General features: G+C 38.0%; 1 protein-coding gene across 1 annotated transcript in view; it reads left to right on the top strand.

Annotated features, from left to right (window-relative positions):
- Window positions 1–23,089, top strand: part of CCDC34 (coiled-coil domain containing 34) — a 75,817-nt gene that overhangs the window by 39,561 nt on the left and 13,167 nt on the right. The window contains exons 5-6 of the mRNA XM_053688906.1: window positions 1,683–1,841; window positions 18,564–18,705. Of these exons, the coding sequence (XP_053544881.1) occupies window positions 1,683–1,841; window positions 18,564–18,705 (301 nt within the window). The remainder of the gene's footprint in view (window positions 1–1,682; window positions 1,842–18,563; window positions 18,706–23,089) is intronic.

Raw genomic sequence — 23,089 nt, 5'->3', positions numbered from 1 at the left:
TCTAAGTAAGTTTTTAAACGGTTTGATACTGTATTTTTATTTCAGTATCTGTGCATATTTTTTTTATAGTAGTGTCTATTACATGCAGTTATATGAAACTTGGTGTATACTGTCCCTTTTAATAGGAAATATTGTTAGTGCTAACTGACGGTAACATAATTTATACTTGATAAATATATTTATTTTATGGTGGCGAGAGTCCATGATCTGTTACATATGGGAAAGAATGTATATCCTATATGTAACGGATCATGGACTTTCACCACCTATATGAAAGAAATAACTCCCAACATTCTATTATGATAAACTGGGGCAGCATTATCGGAGAGACATAGGAGGAGGAAGAAGAGCAGGTCAGATCTGCCAGCATATTTAAGAATGACTGTTAGAAAAACTGTTCGCAAAGCTCTATTGGTGGACAGGACGTGCCTCCACAAGCATGAAGAAAAGTCGTTTTATGCCAAACATACATTATTCAAAGACGGTTTACTCTGATGTTTAAGTTTTGGGATGGATGCAAATGATTACCATTAAGTGTCCATTAAAAAAGGGGTTAAACAGGAAGGGGGGGACACACAAGTGAGCTACCTGACTGGCAGTCTGACCATCTGCTTTTTCTGGGAGCACTGTATTTTAATAAAATTGCCTCCGTGTGTTGGTTGGTGCATATGCCAGGCATTTTAATATTATTATTATTGTTCTGACCACCTCTATTTGAAGTCTGTTTTTGTACTTATAAGGGTCATGAAACCTAACTTTTTTCTTTCATGATTTAGGTAGAACATACAATTTTAAACACCTTTCCAATTTACTTCTATTATTCAATTTGTTTCATTCTCTTGGTATCATTGCACTACTGGTTTCTAACTGAACACATGGGTGAGCCAATGACAATCGGTGTATATGTATTGGTGTATATGTATGTGTGTGTATGTGTGTATGTGTATGTATATGTGTATGTATATGTGTATGTATATGTGTATGTATATATATATATATATATATATATATATATATATACAGCCACCAATCAGCAGCTAGAACCTATGTTATTTGCTGCCCCTGAGCTTTCCTAGATAAACCTTTCAGCAAAGAATAACAAGAAAAGGAAGCAAATTAAATAATAGAAGTAAATTGAAAAGTTGTTTAAAATGGTTTGTTCTATCAAAATCATGAGATACATTTTTTTTGGGTTTCATGTCCCTTTTAAGTTCTAGCATAATGCAGTCCTGGGTCTACTAACCTCCCTTTGTTCAGGTGTTACTGTTTTTGTGAACAATTCTTTCAACTTTTTTTTTTAAAAAATTAAAAACCCTCAGAATTATACTTCCATTATAAAAATGTGGGCATTCTTTTTATATGCATACTTTCTAAAGCTCCAACTCCTGCTGAGCATGTGTAAGAGATCACAGCATATACTTCCACAAGCCTGTGATTGGCTGATCAATGTCACATGATGCAGGGGCAGGAAAATTTAAAAAGAAAATTTGAAATTTGTTAGAAAAAAAATCTACTACTCCTTTGAAATTCAAAGCAAGTGTTATTGGATTGTCTATTATTATTGTTAATTGTGCAATTCTACTGCATTTAATGGTCCTTCAAATGATCTTAAAATAAAAATAGAAGCCACACAAAATGTTGTTATAATATTTAGTTCTTTAACATATGTTTTTATCCTCCAGGAAAGAAAGGAAAAAGAATTTAGGCTTTTGAAGGAGCAGAAGGAAAAGGAGGCCAAAGAATTACAGAACATGGCAATGCAGGAAAAAAGTAAAGAAAAGTACCAGGAGTGGCTAAGGAGGAAGAAGGAAGAGGCCCAGGAGAGGGCCAGGAAAGAGAAGGTGATTTTTTTTATTTTTATTTATTAACAAATGTCTTCTAAAAAACTTTACTACATTATTGAAGGGAAATCAGCAAGTGTATTAAAATTATTTTTTTAGCCTGTTATAACATTTGTCTAATTCTGTTCTGAGGTCAGAGGTAAAAGTGCTTTTTTGCCTGATTCTGTTTTTTTTATTATTTATTAAAGGGACATTATACACCTTGAGATTATACTAACATATGTTTTGTAGTAAAAAAATGGTGCAGAATTCTTAATTTTAACTTGGAATTTAATTTTTAAAATTGTGTTATTTCCATTTTCTGCTAAAAGTGGAATATTCAATAAAAAAAAAAAGTATGCTATAATCAGTGAAAATCTACAAATCTAATAAGTAAAAATAAAACCCAAATTGTGCAATAGAAACTGAGCACTTAACGGGTTCAAATGCTGTTTCTGAATGTTACCAGTAGAAACTTCCAGGGTACTTGTGACGGACACCGGCTACCCCGACTGGGTAGCTCCGCCAGAAGGGTCCTTCCTATACCTGGAACATGCCACTATGTAGCGGAGCAAAGAGATGATAGCGGAGCATAACACGGACAGTATCTCAGTAACACCTCCTCTGGAAGATGTAAATCTGCCAACGCCATAGATATGGCCATGCGGAACCGTGCCGTAACCTCTGGAGGAAACGAGCCGCATTCCGGAGAAGGGGTAACGGCATTAGGGACACCAGCTTGCATAGCCAAAGAAGGTTTTAGGGGACACGCCGCACGGGATATGGGATCCCCAGGGACGGATGGCTCGGTAGACTCTCTAAGTTCCTGTATCGGGAGAAGAGAGCACTTAGCGGCATTCGGAACATAACTGTTGGGCATGGATTACCCGGGCCATTTCATACTCTTCACAAGAAGTAGAATCTGAATCGGAGACATTCGTCTCTTAAAAAAATCAGAATCCTCCATAACTTGGTTATATAGAAATTATGGATAGAAAAAATAAAAATGGCACCTTACACCTCCAATGGCTGGGGCAACTCCTGAGACCCAGACAGCTGGCGAACAGACTCCCTCCGTCGACACGCAGTCAGGAATACGGAAATGGAGCACAGATGTGTGACCACGTCTCGTCACAAGGTGCACCGTGCAGGCCATAGAAAAGCGTGCCAAGGCCTACAAGGGCTGCGCAGCCTGACAAGAAAAGGCAGTTATGTTCCGATCTAGCCACAAGCCCAAGTGACGCTACACATTAGCAGACAGAATCACATAACAAACATAATTAAAGTCCCCCCTGTTCAATAACCCCCTCAAGAGATATTAACCCTTGATTCCTTATAAAGATAAAGGAGTCCCACTGAGACCCTGACTTTTTTTTTTTTGTTTACATTACTTTTCACATCATCAAAGTAAAATTAAACTATCTTACTGGAACCAACGCCGTGGAACAGGAGCACGGCCCTTCAAGTGTGACGGATAGTAACATCGCCTCTGCCATGGACTTGAGAGAAGAAAGCAGGCAGCAAAACTCGTCAACGCTGATTGCTATGGAGCTGTTAACATGAGTCGGGATGGTTTCGCAGAAAGACTCTCCCTGCATCTCCGGACTCTAACATTCATCCATGCTCTCACTGAGAGGCTGACAGGATTACTTAAAACTCCAGTCTCATTTCGATGTGTACTACCCTCCATAAGAGACTATATAAAATCTTCCGCCACTTCTCTGCCAAGGGAAGGTATTTAAGCCTTTGGCTGGGGTGTCTCTGCCTCCTCCTGGTATCCAGGTTCTGAATTCCCAAAAGTAATGAAGTTTGTTTTTCTCTATTTCTTGGTGATCCGGTCTTAATTGGTAGCGGTAAGGCACCTCAGCAATTGAGGTGTGAGGTTGCCTGAGGGGTATTTTAGAAGTTTATTTGATGTTTATTAAATGTTTTTTCTTAACTTTTTTTCACATAACTTTATCTTGGGATCGATCCTAATTGGGATAAAATTGAAAGTGTATTTTTTCCTTAGCTTATTTTAATTGAATATTAAAATCTTTGAAACCTTATCTGTACAAGTTTATTTACTGTTTCACAACATTTCTGATATGGAGCAAGAGTCTGCTCTCATGAATTCATGCTTATTATGTTTAGATGCACAAATTGCAGCTTCTATGCAATTTTGTTCTTCATGTGTCAAGAAAACCTTTCAAAATAAAGGTAAAACTTTTGAGCCTAATGTCTCTCAGGATGATGCTGTTAAAATAATACCTCCGGTTTCTCCTGCTACGTCCCAAGCCTCAATGGCGTTCCCTGCGGTTCCTCTAGCTCCTAGTGGAGTTTCATTAAAAACAGAATTTGCTGCCCAGATATCTTCAGCATTAGCTGCCATTCCCAAATTACAGGGAAAACGCAAGAGGAAATTCAGAAAGTAAGGTGCCTGTCCTCAGTTCTGCTTCCCAAGTTGCCCTTTCTCATAAGTCTGATGAGGAAAATGCATCAGGACTTTCTAAGGGCGAAATCTCAGATTCGGACAGTATAATTCCTTCTTCTGAGACTGAGGTGGCATCCTTCAGATTTAAGCTTGAACACCTTTGTGTATTGTTAAAGGAGGTTTTAGATACTTTAGATGATACCCCTGTCGTCACTCCTAAGAAATCTAGTAATCTTTATAATTTCTTTGATGAACATTCCACTTCAGAGGTTTTTCCTGTGCCGGACTTTGCTAGGGAGATTATCTCTCAGGATTGGGAGAAACAAGTTTTTTTTTTTTTTTGTTTCCCCCCCCCCCCCCCCGTCTCCCATTTTTAAGAAAATGTTTCCACTCTGGCTAAGAGAACCACTATTCCTATTGAGGATAGCTGCTCTTTTAAGGATCCGATGGACAAGAAGCTGGAGGCTTATTTGAAAAAGATTTATGTTCATCAAGGTCTCCAATGGCAATCTTATTGGTTCGATGCCTTGTCTGATTCTCTTCAAGTAGAGACTTCCTTGGATGAAATTCAGGATAGGATTAAAGCTCTTAAGTTGGCCTATTCCTTTATTGCAGATGCCATTTTACAGGTTGTTAGACTAGGAGCTAAAACTTCTAGTTTCGCTGTCCTAGCCCCCAGGGCGTTATGGTTGAAATCCTGGTTTGCGGACGTTTCCTCTAAAGTCAAGCTTCTGGTGATTCCTTACAAGGTCAAAACCTTTTTTGGACCCGGTTTGGCAGAAATGATCTCTGATATTACGGGTGGAAAAGGGTCTTTTCTACCTCAAGATAACAATAGGCCTAAAGGACGTCAGAGTAATTTTCGTTCCTTTCGTAACTTCAGAGGAAAGCCTTCCAATTCTTCTTTCAAGCAGGAACAATCCAAGTCTTCTTGGAAACCAGTCTTGGAAAAAGGGTAAACATTCAAAGAAACCCGCAGATGATTCCAATTCAGCATGAAGGGTTTGCCCCCGATCCGGGATCGGATCAGGTGGGGGGCAGACTTTTTTTCAGTTTTCACAAGCCTGGATACGAGATGTCCCAGATCCCTGGACTGTAGATATAGTATCCCAGGGTTATACATTGGAATTCAAGACTTTTCCTCTTAGAGGCAGATTCCTTCTCTCAAGATTATCTGCAGACCAGATAAAGAGAGAGGCGTTCTTGAAATGTATACAACATGTTTTCTCCCTGGGAGTGATGGTTCCAGTTCTAGTGCAGGAAAAGGGTCTTGGGTTCTACTCAAACCTATTTGTGGTTCCCAGAAAAGAGGGAACTTTCCGTCCCATTCTAGACTTAAAGTGTCTAAACAAGTTTCTCAAAGTTCCGTCCTTCAAGATGGAGACTATACGCTCCATTCTTCCTTTAGTACAAGAGGGTCAGTTCATGACAACCATAGACCTAAAGGATACGTATCTTCATGTTCCTATTCACAGGGACAATCACAGATTCCTCAGATTTGCCTTTCTGGATAAACATTTTCAGTTCATGGTCCATTTGGTCTAGCCACGTCTCCCAGATTTTTTTCAAAGGTTCTGGGAGCTCTTTTGGCAGTGATCTGTTCTCGTGGAATTGCTGTGGCACCCTACCTGGACGACATATTGGTTCAGGTGCCATCTGTTCAACAAGCAAAATCTCACACACAGATATTGTTGTCTTTTCTTCGTTCCCACGGATGGAATGTGAATCTGGAAAAAAGCTGTTTTTCCCCTGCTACAAGAGTAGTGTTCTTAGGGACCATAATAGATTCTCTATTGATGGTTTTTCTGACAGAGGTCAGGAAAAAAAAACTTCCTCTTGCCTCTCTCTTCAGGCTACTGCTCATCCTTCAGTGCCTCAATGTATGGAGGTAATCGGTCTGATGGTGGCTTCCATGGACATCATTCCTTTTGCTTGATTCCATTTGAGAGCTCTCCAGTTGTGCATGCTCAGACAATGGAATGGCGACCATGCAGATCTATCTCAGAGAATAGAGTTAGATCAGTTGTCAAGGGATTCTCTCCAGTAGTGGATTTCCTGGGTGATCGTGACCACGGACGCCAGCCTGCTGGGCTGGGGAGCAGTTTGGAACTCGTTAAAAGCTCAGGGCCTTTGGACTCAGGAGGAGTCTGCTCTTCCCATCAATATCTTGGAGTTGAGGGTGATTTACAATGCTCTATTGGCTTGGCCTCAGTTGTCCTCAGCCCAGTTTATCAGGTTCCAGTCAGACAGCATAACCTCTGTGGCTTACATCAATCACCAGGGAGGAACTCGGTGTTCCTTAACCATGAAGGAGGTTACTCAGATTCTTCAGTGGGCAGAGACTCACAATTGCTGTCTATCTGCCATCCACATTCCTAAAGTAGACAACTGGGAAATGGATTTTCTGAGCAGACAGACTTTTTATCCTGGGGATTGGGAACTCCATCCGGAGGTGTTTTCCAGCCAAGCTTCCAAGGTACGACTCAAGGTCAAGAGATCTGCGGGCCGTTCTGATAGATGCTCTGGTGGTTCCTTGGGTTTTCAGGTTGGCGTACCTGTTTCCTCCGTTTGATACGAGCAATGACTCGTGGAAGGAGAGCAAACAGGAGAGGGCGTCAGTGATTCTAATAGCCCCTGCGTGGCCTCGCAGGATCTGGTTTGCAGACCTAGTGGACATGTCATCTCTCCCACCCTGGAAACTTCCTCTGAGGAAGGACCTCCTGATTCAGGGTCCCTTCCTTCATCCAAATCTCGTTTTTCTGAAGCCGACTGCTTGGAGATTGAACGCTTAGTACTGTCTAAGCGTGGTTTTTTTGAGTCGTTCATTGAGACCATGATTCAGGCTCGCAAGCCTGTTGCTAGAAAGATTTACCATAAGATATGGCGTAAATATATTTATTGGTGTGAATGCAAGGGCTACTCTTGGAGTAGAATTAGAATTCCTAGAATTTTATCTTTTCTTCAGGAAGGCCTGGAGAAGGGATTGTCAGTCAGTACTCTGAAGGGTCAGATTTCTACTTTATCCTTTTTACTACATAAACGTTTGGCGGATGTGCCAGATGTGCAATCTTTTTATCAGGCCTTGGTCAAAATCAAGCCTGTCTTTTAAGTCTGTTGCTCCTCCTTGGAGCCTTAACCTTGTTCTTAAAGTTTTACAGCTGGCTCTATTTGAGCCATTGCATTCCATAGACATTAAGTTGTTATCTTGGAAGGTTTTGTTTATTGTTGCTATCTCTTCAGCTCGAAAAATCTTGGAACTCTCAGCTCTGCAGTGTGATTCACCTTATCTTATTTTTCATGCCGATAAGACGGTTCTGCGTACTAAGTTAGGTTTCCTGAAATTCCTTCCTAAGGTTGTTTCTAATAGAGAGGGAACAACAATTTCCTGATTGATATTTCTGTGTCCTAATCCTTCTTCTTCCAAAGAATGTTTGTTACACAATTTGTACGTGTTCTTAAATTCTACTTACAGGCGACTAAAAGGATTTTCGCCAGTCCTCTGCCCTCTTTGTCTGTTTCTCTGGGAAACGTAAAGGTCAGAAAGCTACTGCTACTACTTTCTTTTTGGTTACGCAATTCGTTTGGCTTATGAGACTGCTGGACAGCAGTCTTCTGAGAGAATTAAGACTCATTCCACTAGAGCTGTTTTCTCTTCTTGGTCTTTAAAAAATGAAGCTTCTGTGGAACAAATTTGCAAGGCTGCAACTTGGTCTTCTCTACATACTTTTTCCAAATTGTACAAATTTGATACTTTTACCTCGGCTGAGGCTTCTTTTGGGAGAAAGGTTCTTCAAGCGTTGGTGCTTTCTGTTTAGGACTGCCTGTCGTCTCACTACCTATTTATCCGTGTCCTCTAGCTTGGGTATTGGTTCCCAACAGTAATTACTCAAGCCGTGGACTCGCCATATCTTAGGAAAGAAAAACAAAATTTATGCTTACCTGATAAATTTATTTATTTCCGGATATGGTGAGTCCACGGCCCCACCCTTTATTTTAACACAGTTGTTCTTTTGACTATAACCTCAGGCACCTCTACACCTTGTGTTACTCCTTTTTCTCAATTTCCCTTCGGTCGAATGACTCTGGGGGTTGTGAGTAAGGGAGTGATACTTAAGGGACAGTAAAGTCAAAATTAAACTTTTGTGATTTAGATGCAGCATTACATTTTAAACAACTTTCCAATTTATTTCTGTTATCAATTTTGCTTTGTTCTTTTGGTATGCTTTGTTAAAGAGTAATACTAAGTAAGCTCAGGAGCGTGCACGTCTTTAGCCATCTGGCACCAATGTTTGCAGCATTGTTGTAAATACATACAAGTGCTGATTCCATAGAGTGCTAAACACACGTGCATATTCCTAGGCTCTAACATTTCTATAAAAAAATGTTGCAAGCACTACTGCCAGACAGCTAAAGAAACATGCACGCTTCTGAGCTCACCTAGGATTACTCTTTAACAAAAGATACCAAGAGCATTAAAAAAATTGGAAAGTTGTTTAAAATGGCATGCTCTATCCAATCCATTAAAGTTTAATTTTGCCTTTACTGTCCTTTTAGTAGTTTAACTGTGGTGCTCTTTGCCTCCTCCTGCTGGCCAGAAGTGATATTCCCAACAGTAATTACTCAAGTCGTGGACTCACCATATCCAGTGTGTGTGTGTGTGTGTATATATATATATATATATATATATATATATATATATATATATATATATATATATATATATATATATATATATATATATATATATATATATATATATATATATATATATACATATACATATATATATATATACATATATATATATATATATATATATATATATATATATATATATATATATACATATATATATATATATACATATATATATATATACATATATATATATATATATACATATATATATATATATATATATATATATATACATATATATATATATATATATATATATATATATACACATATATACACACACTTGGCCTTTCTCTAATATTTTGAACTTTGTTAAGGAAGAGACTAGTAATAACAGTACTTTGTTTTTTAAATTGATTTTTGCCAAATTGTGTTTGGGATTTTTAATCTTAGTCTGGGTTTTTATTAAGGATTTCCCATTTAATAATCTTAACCCTTTCCGGTCCTATGTCGGAATATATCCGACAAAGGGTTTTACTATTTGCGCTCCAATGTCGGATATATTCCGACATGTTCCCTCTAGGGTGCCGAAATTCCCAGTGACAGGTGAAGCTAAATCGGCTGTGGTTCCAGTGAAAATCCTCTGCCAGGTAGGGTCGAGAAGGGGGCAAGATCCGGGTCCTTTCCCGCCCGCTTGGTTCCTTCAATGAGGAGGCGGACTCTCCGCGAGGCGATGATCTGTTCACGTGCGCTCCTACGGAGCCTGCTGCTGCGGGGCAAGTGCTGTCCTGGGGTGTACATGCAACATGGGTCGTTATGCTTGTCACCCAGCAGTCCCGGTGCCTGCAGGCATCCATATATTACCAATGATCGGTCCACAGCGCCACAGCTAGGCTAAATGTGGCGCTGTGCACTGATCGCTGGTACGAGACGCCCGCATGCACCGGAACCGCTGCAGGAAGCCTGGAGGCAAGTTTAACAACCCAAGTTGCATGTACACGTGAGCTAGGAAAGCTAGGGCGGCCAGGGAAATAGTATTAAAAAAAAAACAAAAAAACCTGCTGGCGGACTTATAAGAAAAATTATAGGACTGGAAAGGGTTAAAGGGACAGTAAAATCAAAATTAAACTTTCATGATTCAGATAGGGCATGCAATTTTTAAACAACTTTCCAATTTACATATCAAATTTGCTTTGTTCTGTTGGTATCTTTTAATACCTAGTAAGACTAGGTAGGCTCATATGAGCTCAGGAGTGTGCACGTCTTTAAAACACTGCTGCCATAGAGTACTAAGGACACGTGCACACTCCTGAGCTCTTTTGAGCCTACCTAGTCTTACTCTTCAATTAAAGATGCCAAGAGAACAATGCAAATTTGATAAAAAATGTAAATTGGAAAGTTGTGTAAAATTGCATGCTCTATCTGAATCCCTTTAAAGTGGTGGCAGCAGGAATAGTTTAGTGTAGGTGACATTAAAGGGACAGTACACTGTAAAATAGTTTTTCCATAAATGTATTTTAAATGACTTGTTATACCAACTGCAGAGTATAAAATATTTCAGAAATTGCATTTTTGGGTTTATTTGTGTGTCTGAAGTAGCTAGTTTTGTGCTTTGAAACCACAGCCTATTACAATGGGTTGAGCTTCAGGTAATATCAGATCTCATTATGTTATCACTTTCATGTACACAGACTTGCTTCCTTATCTTATATTTGTCTGGAACACCAAAACTCAATACATAGAGAGAACAATGGAAAATTATCATTTTATTTATTAACTATCATGCCCCCACTGAGGGTGTAATCTCTTCTGCTGGCTGTGTTTACTTAGGCTTGTCAATAGCATATACGCCAGTATCAAAACTTTCAGTATAGGTTGGGAAACCACAAGCTAAATCAGCTATTTCAAATGCTGAAATATGAGTAAAGGAGCTACTTGCAACCAATTTAATACACTCTAGCAGGTAAAAAGGATCATTGGGAATAATTTAAAGGGGAGAAAGTTTTTGGGTGAACTGTCCCTTTAAAGGTGAGTTTGGGCATTTTTTTGGGGTCTAGTACAGACGAAACAGTGTTTTACCCCTGCCCCACTGAACTAAGTCACAGGCTTACCTAGAGTGTCTAGACTGTGACAAACTGGTTAAGGTAGAAAGGGTTGGTTAACCCTTTCTGTGACAAACTGGTGACTGTTAACGGGATATGAAACCCCAAACAATTATTTTGGGATTCAGATAGAGCTTACAATTTGTTTTTTTCCCAATTTACTTCAATTATCAAATGTGCTTAATTCCCATGATATTCTTTGTTAAAATATACCTAGGTAGGCATCTGGAGCACTACATAGCCCTCTAGTGGTCTTGCAAATGTATAACATTCTTGAAAAACTGCTGTCATATAGTGCTCTAGAAATGGGCCGGCTCCTAAGCATACATCCCTGCTTTTCAACGAGAGATATCAAGAGAACAAAGAAAAATTGATTAAAGAATTAAATTAAAAAAATGTTTAAAATCGCATGCTCAATCTGTATCGTGAAAAAAACAAATTTGGGTTCATATCCCTGTACGTCACAACCGGTTAATGCATCATTTGTCAAAACATAAACAGTGGTCGTCTTTCATTTGTTCTAATCTGTCATTGACTCAATATAAACTGTAGGATTTAGGTTCTAATTGTAATGATAACAGAAGCATACTCGTACAACTGTTGCTTTGTTTTAACCCTTTTGCTTTCAGAGTATTTGTTTATATTCTTTTTATTATTGGAAGCTTTCAAGGAAATATAGAGGATATTAATATTTTCCTCCCATGTATTAGAGAACAATTGTAAATGTGAGGTATAGCTCCTCTGGGAGATCACAGACCCGCCTATAATGTTTTTATGAACGGAATAATGATAGGAAACAGACATATATATTTGCAGACTTTGTTGCAGTAGAGAGTAGGCATTTAAGGAACTGAATTAAATGTAGGCAGCTGTTTAAAAAAAAAAAAAAGTTTTATGTCTTCCTGCTACCTCACTCCAAATGGATCATGAAAGTGGTTTTTTTTTTTTTTTTTTTTTTTCACTCTCTCTTTTGGTTTAAATTTGGAATTTCAAAACTTCTTAAAGGCATATAAAACCCACATTTCTTTCATGTAATTAGCAAGAGTCCATGAGCTAGTGACGTATGGGATATACATTCCTACCAGGAGGGGCAAAGTTTCCCAAACCTTAAAATGCCTATAAATACACCCCTCACCACACCCACAATTCAGTTTTACAAACTTTGCCTCCGATGGAGGTGGTGAAGTAAGTTTGTGCTAGATTCTACGTTGATATGCGCTCCGCAGCAAGTTGGAGCCCGGTTTTCCTCTCAGCGTGCAGTGAATGTCAGAGGGATGTGAGGAGAGTATTGCCTATTTGAATGCAGTGATCTCCTTCTACGGGGTCTATTTCATAGGTTCTCTGTTATCGGTCGTAGAGATTCATCTCTTACCTCCCTTTTCAGATCGACGATATACTCTTATATATACCATTACCTCTGCTGATTCTCGTTTCAGTACTGGTTTGGCTTTCTACAAACTTGTAGATGAGTGTCCTGGGGTAAGTAAATCTTATTTTCTGTGACACTCTAAGCTATGGTTGGGCACTTTGTTTATAAAGTTCTTAATATATGTATTCAAACATTTATTTGCCTTGACTCAGAATGTTCAACTTTCCTTATTTTTCAGACAGTCAGTTTCATATTTGGGATAATGCATTTGAATTAATCATTTTTTCTTACCTTCAAAAATTTGACTCTTTTTTTCCCTGTGGGCTGTTAGGCTCGCGGGGGCTGAAAATGCTTCATTTTATTGCGTCATTCTTGGCGCGGACTTTTTTGGCGCAAAAATTCTTTTCCGTTTCCGGCGTCATACGTGTCGCCGGAAGTTGCGTCATTTTTTGACGTTATTTTGCGCCAAAAATGTCGGCGTTCCGGATGTGGCGTCATTTTTGGCGCCAAAAGCATTTAGGCGCCAAATAATGTGGGCGTCTTATTTGGCGCTAAAAAATAAGGGCGTCGCTTTTGTCTCCACATTATTTAAGTCTTATTTTTTCATTGCTTCTGGTTGCTAGAAGCTTGTTCTTTGGCATTTTTTTCCCATTCCTGAAACTGTCATTTAAGGAATTTGATCAATTTTGCTTTATATGTTGTTTTTTTCTCTTACATATTGCAAGATGTCTCACGTTGCATCTGAGTCAGAAGATACTACAGGAAAATCGCTGTCTAGTGCTGGAGCTACCAAGCTAAGTGTATCTGCTATAATTTTTGGTATCTGTTTCTCCAGCTGTTGTTTGTATTGCATGTCATGACAAACTTATTAATGCAGATAAAATTTCCTTTAGTACTGTTACATTACCTGTTGCTGTTCCGTCAACATCTAATTTTCAGAGTGTTCCTGATAAACATAAGAGATTTTATTTTTTAAATCCATTAAGAAGGCTATGTCTGTTATTTCTCCTTCTAGTTTACATAAAAGTCTTTTAAAACTTCTCTTTTTTCAGATGAATTTTTAAAATGAACATCATCATTCTGATACTGATAATGGTTCTTCTGGTTCAGAGGTTTCTGTCTCAGAGGTTGATGCTGATAAATCTTTGTATTTGTTCAAGATGGAATTTATTCGTTCTTTATTTAAAGAAGTATTAATTGCATTAGAAATAGAGGATTCTGGTCCTCTTGATACTAAATCTAAACGTTTAAATAAGGTTTTTAAATCTCCTGTAGTTATTCCAGAAGTGTTTAATCTCCCTGATGCTATTTCTGAAGTAATTTCCAGGGAATGGAATAATTTGGGTAATTCTTTTACTCCTTCTAAACGTTTAAGCAATTATATCCTGTGCCATCTGACAGATTAGAGTTTTTTTGGGACAAAATCCCTAAGGTTATGGGGCTGTCTCTACTCCTGCTAAATGTGCTACTATTCCTACGGCAGATAGTACTTCATTTAAGGATCCTTTAGATAGGAAAATTGAATCCTTTCTAAGAAAAGCTTACTTATGTTCAGGTAATCTTCTTAGACCTGCTATATTTTTAGCGGATGTTGCTGCAGCTTCAACTTTTTGGTTAGAAGCTTTAGCGCAACAAGTAACAGATCATAATTTTATAGCATTATTATTATTCTATAACATGCTAATAATTTTATTGGTGATACCATCTTTTGATATCATTAGAGTTGATGTCAGGTATATGTCTCTAGCTATTTTAGCTAGAAAAGCTTTATGGATTAAACTTGGAATGCTGATATGTCTTCTAAGTCAACTTTGCTTTCCCTTTCTTTCCAGGGTAATAAATTATTATCTCAACTGTTTCTGGAAGGAAGGGAACTTTTCTAACAAAGGTTAAAAATCTAAGGTAAATTTAGGTCTAATAATCATTTTCGTTCCTTTCCTCACAATAAGAAACAAAAGCCTGATCCTTCATCCTCAGGAGCGGTATCAGTTTGGAAACTATTTCCAGTTTGGAATATATCCAAGCCTTATAGAAAACCTATAGCCAGCTCCTAAGTACCCATGAAGGTGCGGACCTTATTCCAGCTCAGCTGGTATGGGGCAGATTACGTTTTCTTCAAAGAAATTTTGATCAATTCCGTTCTCAATTTCTGGTTTCAGAACATTGTTTCAGAAAGGTACAGAATTGGCTTCAGTTAAGGCCTCCTGCTAAGAGATTTTTTTCTTTCCCGTGTCCCAGTTAACACAGCAAAGGCTCAGCATTTCTGAAATGTGTTTTCAGATCTAGAGTTGGCTGGAGTAATTATGCCAGTTCCAGTTCTGGAACAGGGGCTGGGGTTTTATTTTATCTCTTCATTGTACCAAAGAAGGTCAATTCCTTCAGACCAGTTCCGGATCTATCAATATTGAATCGTTATGTAAGGATACCAACATTCAAGATGGTTACTGTAGGACTATCCTGCCTTTTGTTTAGCAAGGGCATTATATGTCTACAATAGATTTACAGGATGTGTATCTGCATATTCCGATTCATCCAGATCACTTTTAGTGTCTGAGATTCTCTTTTTAGACAAGCATTACCAGTTTTGTGGCTCTACCGTTTGGCCTAGCCTCAGTTCCAAGAATTTTTTTCAAAGGTTCTCGGTGCCCTTCTTTCTGTAATCAGAGAACATGGTTTTGGTATTTCCTTATTGGACGATATCTGGGTACTTGCTCAGTCTTCTCATTTTCGAAGAATCTCATACGAATCGACTTGTGTTGTTTCTTCAAGTTCATGGTTGGAGGATCAATTTAGCAATCAGTTCATTGATTCCTCAGACAAGGGTAACCTTTTTAGGTTTCTAGATAGATTCAGTGTCTATGACTCTGTCCTTGTCAGACAAGAGAAGTTTAACATTGATATCAGCTTGTCAAAACCTTCAGTCACAATCATTCCCTTTGGTAGCCTTATGCATGGAAATTTTAGGTCTTAGGACTGCCGCATCGGATGCGATCTCCTTTGCTCGTTTTCACATGCGACCTCTTCAGCTCTGTATGCTGAACCAATGGTGCAGGGATTACTCAAAGATATCTCAATTAATATCTTTAAACCGTTTATACGACACTCTCTGACATGGTGGACAGATCACCATCGTTTAGTTCAGGGGGCTTCTTTGTTCTTCCGACCTGGACTATAATCTCAACAGATGCAAGTCTTACAGGTTGGGGAGCTGTGTGGGGGTATCTGACGGCACAAGGGGTTTGGGAATCTCAGGAGGTGAGATTTCCGATCAATATTTTGGAACTCCGTGCAATTTTCAGAGCTCTTCAGTCTTGGCCTCTTCTGAAGAGAGAGTTGTTCATTTGTTTTCAGATAGACAATGTCACAACTGTGGCATACATCAATCATCAAGGAGGGACTCACAGTCCTCTGGCTATGACAGAAGTATCTCGAATTTTGGTTTGGGCGGAATCCAGCTCCTGTCTAATCTCTGCGGTTCATATCCCAGGTATGGACAATTGGAAAGCGGATTATCTCAGTCGCCAAACGTTGCACCTGGGCGAATGGTCTTCACCCAGAGGTATTTCCTCAGATTGTTCAAATGTGGGAACTCCCAGAAATAGATCTGATGGCTTCTCATCTAAACAAGAAACTTCCCTGGTATCTGTCTGGATCCCGGGATCCTCGGGCGGAGGCAGTGGATGCATTATCTCTTCCTTACAAGTGTCATCCTGCCTATATCTTTCCGCCTCTAGTTCTTCTTCCAAGGGTATTCTCCAATATTCTAAGGAATGCTCGTTTGTCCTGCTGGTAGCTCCAGCATGGTCTCACAGGTTTTGGTATGCGGATCTTGTCCGGATGGCCTCTTGCCAGCTGTGGACTCTTCCGTTAAGACCAGTCTTTCTGTCTCAAGGTTCTTTTTTCCATCAGGATCTCAAAACCTTAATTTTAAGGTGTGGAGTTTGAACGCTTGATTCTTGGTCAAAGAGGTTTCTCTGACTCTGTGATTGATACTATGTGACAGGCTCGTAAATCTGTATCTAGAGAGATATATTATAGAGTCTGGAAGACTTATATTTCTTCAGGATGGTTTAGATAAAGGTTTGTCCGCAAGTTTCTTGAAAGACAAATCTCTGCTCTTTCTGTTCTTTTTCACAGAAGGATTGCTAATCTTCCTGATATTCATTGTTTTGTACAACCTTTGGTTCGTATAAAACTTGTCATTAAGTAAATTTCTCCTCCTTGGAGTTTGAATTTGGTTCTGGGGGCTCTTCAAGCTCCTCCTTTTGAACCCATGCATTCTTTGGTCGTTATATTACTTTCTTGGAAAGTTTTGTTTCTTTTGGCCATCTCTTCTGCCAGAAGAGTCTCTGAATTATCTACTCTTTTTTGTGAGTCTCCTTTTCTGATTTTGCATCAGGATAAGGCGGTGCTGCGAACTTCTTTTGAATTTTTTACCTAAGGTTGTGAATTCTAACAACATTAGTAGAGAAATTGTGGTTCCTTCATTATGTCCTAATCCTATGAATTCTAAGGAGAAATCATTGCATTCTTTGGATGCTGTTAGAGCTTTGTAATATTATGTTGAAGCTACTAAGTCTTTCCGAAAGACTTCTAGTCTATTTGTCATCTTTTCCGGTTCTAGAAAAGACCAGAAAGCTTCTGCCATTTCTTTGGCATCTTGGTTGAAATCTTTATTTCATCATGCCTATGTTGAGTCGGGTAACACTCCGCCTCAAAGGATTACAGCTCATTCTACTAGGTCAGTTTCTACTTCCTGGGCGTTTAAGAATGAAGCTTCGGTTGATCAGATTTGCAAAACAGCAACTTGGTCCTCTTTGCATACTTTTACTAAATTCTACCATTTGATGTGTTTTCTTCTTCTGAAGCAGTTTTTGGTAGAAACGTACTTCAGGCAGTGGTTTCAGTTTGAATCTTCTGCTTATGTTTTTTCATTAAAATTTTATTCTGGGTGTGGATTATTTTCAGCAGGAATTGGCTATCTTTATTTTATCCCTCCCTCTCTAGTGACTCTTGTGTGGAAAGATCCACATCTTGGGTAATCATTATCCCATACGTCACTAGCTCATGAACTCTTGCTAATTACATGAAAGAAAACATAATTTATGTAAGAACTTACCTGATAAATTCATTTCTTTCATATTAGCAAGAGTCCATGAGGCCCGCCCTTTTTTGTGGTGGTTTTGATTTTTTTATATAAAGCACAATTATTCCAATTCCTTATTTTATATGCTTTCGCACTTTTTTCCTTATCACCCCACTTCTTGGCTATTCGTTAAACTGAATTGTGGGTGTGGTGAGGGGTGTATTTATAGGCATTTTAAGGTTTGGGAAACTTTGCCCCTCCTGGTAGGAATGTATATCCCATACGTCACTAGCTCATGGACTCTTGCTAATATGAAAGAAATGAATTTATCAGGTAAGTTCTTACATAAATTATGTTTTTTCTTTTCTTGATTCAGATAGAGCATATAATTTTAAACGATTTTCGAATTTACTTTTATTAGCAAATTGTCTTCGTTCTCGTGTCTGGAGCACTATTTGGCAGCAGTTTTGCAAGAATGTTATCTATTTAGAAAAGCACTAAATGGCAGCACTATTTCCTGCTATGTAGTGCTTCAACAAAGAATACAATGGAAACTATTAGAAGTAAATTGGAAACGTTAAAAACATTTGTATGTTTTTTTGTCTGAATCACAAAAGAACATTAAGTTTCATATCTTGCTTGATTGGTAACTTTGAAATCTTTGAAGTGTTTAAAAGGACAATGTACTTAGGCAAGCAGCTGATAGCTAATTGCATTTAAAACATCTGTAGGAACCACATTTTAAATAGGATGGACTCTCTTTTCCATCCTCACTGGGAGTTTGATTTCTGATGTTGCCTCCTTGTTTACATATTTTTTTTTTTTTATTGTAGTATTTTACATTTTCATTGTATTTGGGGGTTCCTCGGGCAGAAGCAGCAACCTGAAATGACAAAATTAAGTTCAAGTGATGGTAAATCCTATTGTTTTTGTAACGCTAAGATTTACCAGTGCTATAAATAGAGGAGACATTCAAGTCATGAAGTATAAAAAAAAAACATGCTGAAATTTCCTTTATTTGCAGCGAGTTTATGTCAAGCTGAGTGCCTCTGACTGCACAGCAAAAGACTATTTCCTCAAGGAGGGGATGTTTTTACTGGAGCATATCTTTTATACAATCGCCCTGTCTTTTCAGGAAGAAGAAGAAAAACGGTTAGCAGAACAAAGCGAGAAACAAGAGAAAGCAAAAAAAGGATTTGAAGAGTGGTTGGAACAGGTCAAAGTGAAGCCACGGCCAACATTAAACAGCGACGGCTATGTTAATGGGAAACTAACAGGTGCGTAGTTCAAATCACAGATTATTACATTCATTTCCAATGTATGCTGCAGTAAAAACCATCAGCATGAATCCTGGTTATGCCTGACTCTTAGAATAGGACTGTGTTGTTAAATGTGTGATGTAGTCTCTCCAGTTTACTGTGCTGACACGTCTGATACCTACAGCTTTTATGCTTTCATGGATTACTCTGTTGGTAAATATTTGTCTGGTTTTATAAGTTATGAGATAAAAATGTAATTTCACAATTTTGTTAGAGGTGTGAGTGGAGGGAAACCAAGAGAAGAATGTAGCTTTGACAGCGTAATCTAATTACATGTTAACTGTTAGAGTGTAAAGAATGGCGTGCCATCCTCCTTCATTGCTCATTAAGTGATGAGAACGCAATTGTCCTCATACTCGCACCTAAAGTTAGGTTAAAGAGACAATGTGGTTATGAAAGTAAAGTTGGCAGCGCCTTAGTACTCATACATGCTCACTACTATAGATCACCTAACAGATCAAGAATATAGAACTAATTAGCATACAATAATAGGAGCGCCTTCAGGCTGAAGTATGATTACAGGCAATTCTAATACATATCAGTGATAATCCTAATTGATATAAATGGTTACATTTATTGTTACAAAGGAAAACATTAAAAACATATACCATAAATAGAAAAAGCAAATCTCAGAAAGCAGTAGTTTAGTGATAAGTCCCAATGTCCAATAAATAAAACCTTAATATTGAGGTAAAATCCTAGAGTGGTCCTTGGGTGATAGGGGTGTGTCCAAATAGAAAAACTTGGATCCAATATTGACTTACATAAGTCTTATAGTGCACTATGAAAAAATAACAATGAAAAATAAATAAAGTGGAAAATGTAATGAAAAAATACAATAAAACATGTTTGATGTACTAGTGAAGGGTTAATCCTTGTACGGGGTGAATCTTTGTGCAGTATGTAAGTCAATATTGGATTCAAGTTTTTCTATTTGGACAAACCCCTATCAGCTGCGGACCACTCTAGGATTTTACCGATATTGTGATTCTATATATATTTTTTATTTTTTTTAGTGTGCTGTTCATTTGGATAGGAGTAGGAAGCATTCATAGATTGTTTGTTTGTTACCCTTCTATAAAATCAGTTGTGCAATTTTTAACATGTAACGCAAATTATTTTTACTGCTAGACATTTAATTTTTCCTCATATTTTGCATAAATTGAAGAATTGCCTAGTAACAAAACATAATTAAATTCTTCTTCTAATTTTCAAGGACTTGGTAACATGTAAGATAAGTTTGAAAGAAGGTAAAATGCCACTTTCAGTTCAATTTTTGTTGTAAAATGTATCTACAGAATCCTATAAATAGCCTTTGAGCACAAATATGTATGTATAGTCTCTGAAGAAAACTATGTATGTATCAAATAATTAGTTTCATACCAGGGCACCACCTCTTTAATAATCCAGTCTCCCTCTGCTCTGTATAATCTATAGAAAAATAAAAGTAAAATAGAAGGCACCTCAAAATGCAGTATGTCTGAGTTTAACTATATTAGGGAGAAGAACAAATACGTTCATGATTTTGGAAGCACATCAAAGTACCATTCATATTTTAAACAGGAGCAATATTCAGAATGTCCTCAGTGGAACCAGCCTCCGATCATCAGCTGCCAGCTTAGCTTAGAAACAGGAGTAATATTCAGAATGTCCTCAGTGAAACCAGCCTCTGATCATCATCAGCTGCCAGCTTAGCTTAGAAACAGGAGTAATATTCAGAATGTCCTCAGTGAAACCAGCCTCTGATCATCATCAGCTGCCAGCTTAGCTTAGAAACAGGAGTAATATTCAGAATGTCCTCAGTGGAACCAGCCTCTGATCATCAGCTGTCTGCTTAGCTTAGAAACAGGAGTAATATTCATTTTTGGTACATGAACCACCAAAAAGGGGTTCACAACAGGTTTAACCATTTTGCCAAATTATAATTAAAATGTTTATCATAGCGCTGTATAATCACTGAGCAAGTATGTTTTTCTAAATACAGAAGAGTTAATTTAATTTTTGACTGTACCTCTTCACTCTTGGATTAAAGGGACAGTTTACTTCATAATTGTTCACAAGTAGCTCCTTTACCCCTATTTCGGTATTTGAAATAGCTGATTTAGCCTGTGGTATCCCCACCTATACTGAAATTTCTATACTTGAGTCTAAGCCATTGACAAGCCTATGTAAACACAGCCAGCAGAAGAAATTACATTCCAGGTGGGGTGCAGGATTAAGTAATAAAAGGTCTTTGCGCATTCCCAAATGAAGTGTAAACTAAATTGTTGATACAGCTTTATGTATATTCCACCAGTTCCTGTGTTCCATTTTTGTATTTGTCTTTATCTCTGGAAGTCCATAAATCAGTCGCCCTTTTCTACTACTTCTCCAATTTGGGATTATGACCCTTTGTTCTGGGGTTGCACTTTTATTTTTGTAAAAAAAAAAATATACTTTCAGTATTAGTGTCCTTTAAAGTGAAAGTAAATTTTTCGCTTCGATATTAATGAAATTCACTAATCATACCTAGATTAATAGAGTCGCTAAATTTAAAAAAAACAAACAAAAAAAAAAAAATTCTTCTTTTGCAGATATTTAGATTGATAATTCCCATACCGTTTCCTCCGCCCACCCGCTCATTTTTAGCTTTTTCTCATTTACACGTAAGAGCGGTCCCACCCGTTTTTACTTGTACCTCCGTGCGCATTCTTGTGAATCGTCGTCCTATTACGCATGCATAGGCCTAAACTTCGCCGCAGTGATAGATATTACGTCAATGAATCAAGATCACGGAGAGAATGCGCATGCCTGTCTCACAAGCGTGCATCTATAGAGCCCCTGATAATTCCATGAGACACGCATGCGTAATTGTGGGCGTAGCGCGAGTCAGTTGGGATGCCAGTGGGGGACCAATCAAAACGTTCATCAAGATATTTGTCATTTTTTAAATAATTTTTTTTTATTACCGGGCTGAGTTACGGTGTGAAAAGATATCGGTATAAAAGATCGATTTCTGCATTTAATAGTAAATAAGTAAATAAATGATGAATGAAACTCTAACTTACTTTCGATGTTAATTAAGATGCTGCATAGTGGTGCGTTATCGTTAACTTTTCATTTAAATCTTTTAATGTACTCAAAGGTTTCAAGCATATCACCTTTCTCCATCAGTTCAGGCCTCTCTAGTATCTAAGAAGTTAAAAGAAAGCTGCATAATAATGGTTAATGGCCCATTATAAAATAAATCAGCTGCATATAATATCTGTGTCTTGGTCTAACCATCAGTATTAGCATGAGACAATGTGCGCACAAAAACGTAATAGTCTGGCTTTAAAGTCTAACGTCTATAAGACGTATTCAATGTAAATATTCTGATAAAGCAGTCTGTATTATATATTAGAAAGTTAAAATGACAGTAAAGATTATGTAAAAATTGTGGACAATTTAAAATCTGTAACTGCAGTAATCTGCCATATCTCTCTAAGCAGTAGGGAAATGTAACATTTTATAATAAAATTTGACGTGAAAAAGTACCACTGTAACAGCCTGAGTGTGAGTGCACTTCTTAAGAAGAGGCAGAACTGCTCGCTGCTAATTCAAATTTTTAAAAAGGAGCAGCAATAGCAAGGCACTTCTTGGCATCAAATTTGATTATAATACATTACATTTTACTGCTGCTTAGAGCTTTGTTTTTCATCTCTAGTCCTCAGGGCACACCAATAGGCCAGACTTTCATGATATCTGAACTAGAGCACAGGTCTAATTAGCTGATCGGTAAGCAGGTTTACTAGCCTGCCTCAACCATCAGCTGATTTTTTTTCCACCTGTGCTCTTGTTCAGATATCCTAAAAATCTGTCCCATAGGTGTTTTCTGAGGTCTGTAGTTAAAAGCAAACAAACACTGGTTTAGAGAGCTATTGTAGATTACTGCAACTACAGATTATAATTGTGCACACTTTATAATATAGTTTACTGTCCCTTTAAATAACTGCTAATGTGCAAAGTTCTATTTAGCTGATCATGTATAACCGACCTATGACTGATCATCTACAGTATGTTGTTAGATGATGGTTGACAGCTGGAATGTGTGAGCCTAATAATGACAAAATATCAGCTATGAGGACACTGCATAAAATAACTCAGCAAACTGGTGCACAAGTTCTGGACTATGTTATGTTCTATAAAGAGGGATATGCTTTCAGACAGAGATGGAAACTGTCAGCAAGTTATGAGCTCTCAATAAAGGTATGAAAAGTATGTGCAGCCCTAACCAGCTCCCTGTGCTTAAGGAGATATTAAATATATTTTTTTTATATATATATACATCGTCCTGCAACTGCCAGGGTGCTCTTGAGGAGTA

This window comes from Bombina bombina, chromosome 7 (genome assembly GCF_027579735.1).
Source record: "Bombina bombina isolate aBomBom1 chromosome 7, aBomBom1.pri, whole genome shotgun sequence".
Lineage (NCBI taxonomy): Eukaryota > Metazoa > Chordata > Amphibia > Anura > Bombinatoridae > Bombina > Bombina bombina.
Note: the sequence above shows the minus strand (reverse complement) of the source record. Positions and strands in the feature narration are given on the sequence as shown.